The following is a 2,615-nucleotide window of genomic DNA, read 5'->3' as shown; positions in this document are numbered from 1 at the left end:
TAAATGCATTTTATTAGTGTCAACCTTGTCTTTTATTGCTCAAAGCCTTTTCAACTCTGAGTCACGGGAAAACACCAATTCTGTCTAAACATCATCTTTCAATACAACAGATGAAACTAAACCAGATTATACATGAGTTTTTCATTGTAGGAAGAAAACCACATTATCCCTTCTCTTAGTTTTCTCCATCCAACTCGATAAACCCTTTTGTAATACTTACTTTCTTTCCCCATTTTTTCTTCTTTTTCTCTTTCTTGCCTCCAAGAGAAAAGACTGGTTCTAAGGATTCTACTACATCAAGGTCCCAAACGTTGATAATTGGGGTCATGTTACCCACTGCAACATAATTTCCTTCAAAAAAAGACCCAGATACAACCACAGTTATTCAGAGTTATGAAACAGCACATTTGGCAATTCAACTTAATTCTTGTGTGTCAGAACCTTCTATTTGAACATAGCTGACAAGGAGCAACCTGAAAGTGTCAGCTGACAGCAAGTGTTGCTCTCCTTCCCCTTCAGTACCATTCAAAGAACCTGTGGGAAGTTCCATGTTTTGTTTGGCTTTGAAAGGAAAAAACAAACTCAAACAAAACCACATCCCCTGCATTATAGAAAATAAAAAGTACCTGTAAAACACAGGGAAAAGGTTTCTAAATACATAAATATTCAGAAATTTTGCTGTGGAGTTAGCCACAGTTAAGTTTGGAGTTAAGTTTGTGTGCAGTTAACCAACTGCATTGGCCATAATGAGTTTGAACAAAAGTAAGTTTTCATTTGCAAGCAGGAAATAAAGCAGATTACAGAAGAGCTTGCTCTGCTAATTGACAATAACTTAATGATTTTCAATAAAACCAGTCTTTTAGTCAAATCATTTGTTACAGCAGCATCACTAATGTGACTATATTACCAAAACAAAACACCTGATACTCATTCTTAACACCTTGGGTTTATTTCCATTCGTACTTTTCAAGTAAAAATTATTTAACTGGACATTTACAGTATCCTTTGTGACTTACCTGGTGATTCATCTGGACTAGGATCAAAATCCAACCACTCCAGGCTCAGAGGGTAAGCAGGCAAGATAATATCATGATGTACATAAAATGAGTCCTCTTCATGATTATAAACTGAAAAATAAAGTTATACAAGACATCAATGAGGAGGAAAAGCAAAGAACTAGAAACAGTTCACTTCTGCAAAAAGCAGATGTGGCAAAGGCTACATTGTGACCCTCCCAGGACAAATGTTCTGCTTCACAGAGTTACTCAAACAAACATAGAATCATAGAAATTAGGGGTTGGAATGGACCTTACAGATCATTTAGTCCCAAGCCCCTGCCATGGGCAGGGACACCTCCTCACTAGATCAGGTGGCCCATGGTTTCATCCAGCCTGACCTGGAACACTGCCAGGGTCAGGGCATCCACCACATCCCTGGGCAACCTGTGCCAGTGTCTCACTCCCCTTACAGTAAAAAACATTTTTCTCACATCCAACCTAGACTTTCCCTCCTTCAGTCTGAACCCATTACCCCTTGTCCTATCACTGCAGCTCCTAACAAAGAGTCCCTCTCTGGCTCCCTTGTAGGCCCTCCAGATACTGAAACGTTGCCCAGGGCAGGGGGTTGGGACTACATGATCTGTAAGGTTCATTCCAACCTTAAATTCTATGATTCTATATGATTCTATGATTTCCCTTTTCAACATAACCATATGGCACAGGCTAGGCATGACATACTCCCTAAATTCTCTGTAACAAATAAATCCTGTGTGACTTACCATGGACCTCCAAACTACAGCAGTCTTTGTCAACTCTGCCACAAAGGACCAGGTTGTCACTGGGCTTAATCAAAAAGTCCTCCTCTTCATATTGATCCTGAGCAGAAAAAAAGAGAGGACAAGGTATGTTAAGCAAGGAACAGAAATGCACAAAACTACACATATTTAGAAGGTCGAATCAGTTAGGAATTTTTAACCATAACTGATAACACTCAAAATGCAACACCCAGCTAAAACCATGTCATAGTGCTAAACAGAAAAAGGTAGAAACCAGATCCCATCACAGGGGGCCTGATTAGTCACTAACAGTCATACTGCACACAGTTATGGTGCCCTCAACAGAAGGACATGGAACTATTGAAGCAAGTTCAGAGGAGGCCACAAAGTCGCTAAGAGGACTGGAGCATCTCCCCTACGAAGACAGGCTGATGGAGTTGGGGCTGTTCAGCCTAGAGAAGAGAAGGTTGTGTGGAGACCTCAGAGCACCTTCCAGGATCTGAAGGGGCTCCAGGGAAGCTGCAGAGGGACTCTGTGTTAGGAACTGCAGTGACAGGACAAGGGGTAATGGGTACGAATTGAAGGTGGGGAAATTTAAGTTAGATATTAGAAAAACGTTTTTTCCTCTAAGGGTGGTGAGACACTAGAACAGGGATGTGGTGGCTGCTCCAACCCTGACAGTGTTCAAGGCCAGGCTGGATGGAGTCTTGAGTAACCTGATCTAGTGAAGAGGTGTCCCTGCCCAGGGCAGGGGGTTGGGACTAGATGATCTGTAAGGTCCATTCCAACCCTTAAATTCTATGATTAGGAAGAAGGTTTTCCCTGTGAGGGTGGTGAGACA

General features: G+C 41.6%; 1 protein-coding gene across 1 annotated transcript in view; it reads right to left on the bottom strand.

Annotated features, from left to right (window-relative positions):
- Window positions 1-220: 220 nt before the first annotated feature.
- LOC103802572 (periodic tryptophan protein 1 homolog) overlaps window positions 221-2,615 on the bottom strand; it is a gene marked incomplete at its 3' end in the record, with an annotated part of 4,728 nt that continues 2,333 nt past the window's right edge. Inside the window, exons 4-6 of the mRNA XM_009075056.1 lie at window positions 1,778-1,874; window positions 1,017-1,127; window positions 221-351 (exon numbers count right to left, since the gene is read on the bottom strand). Of these exons, the coding sequence (XP_009073304.1) occupies window positions 221-351; window positions 1,017-1,127; window positions 1,778-1,874 (339 nt within the window). The remainder of the gene's footprint in view (window positions 352-1,016; window positions 1,128-1,777; window positions 1,875-2,615) is intronic.

Source organism: Acanthisitta chloris, unplaced genomic scaffold, assembly GCF_000695815.1.
Source record: "Acanthisitta chloris isolate BGI_N310 unplaced genomic scaffold, ASM69581v1 scaffold32535, whole genome shotgun sequence".
NCBI classification, from domain to species: Eukaryota; Metazoa; Chordata; class Aves; order Passeriformes; family Acanthisittidae; genus Acanthisitta; species Acanthisitta chloris.
Note: the sequence above shows the minus strand (reverse complement) of the source record. Positions and strands in the feature narration are given on the sequence as shown.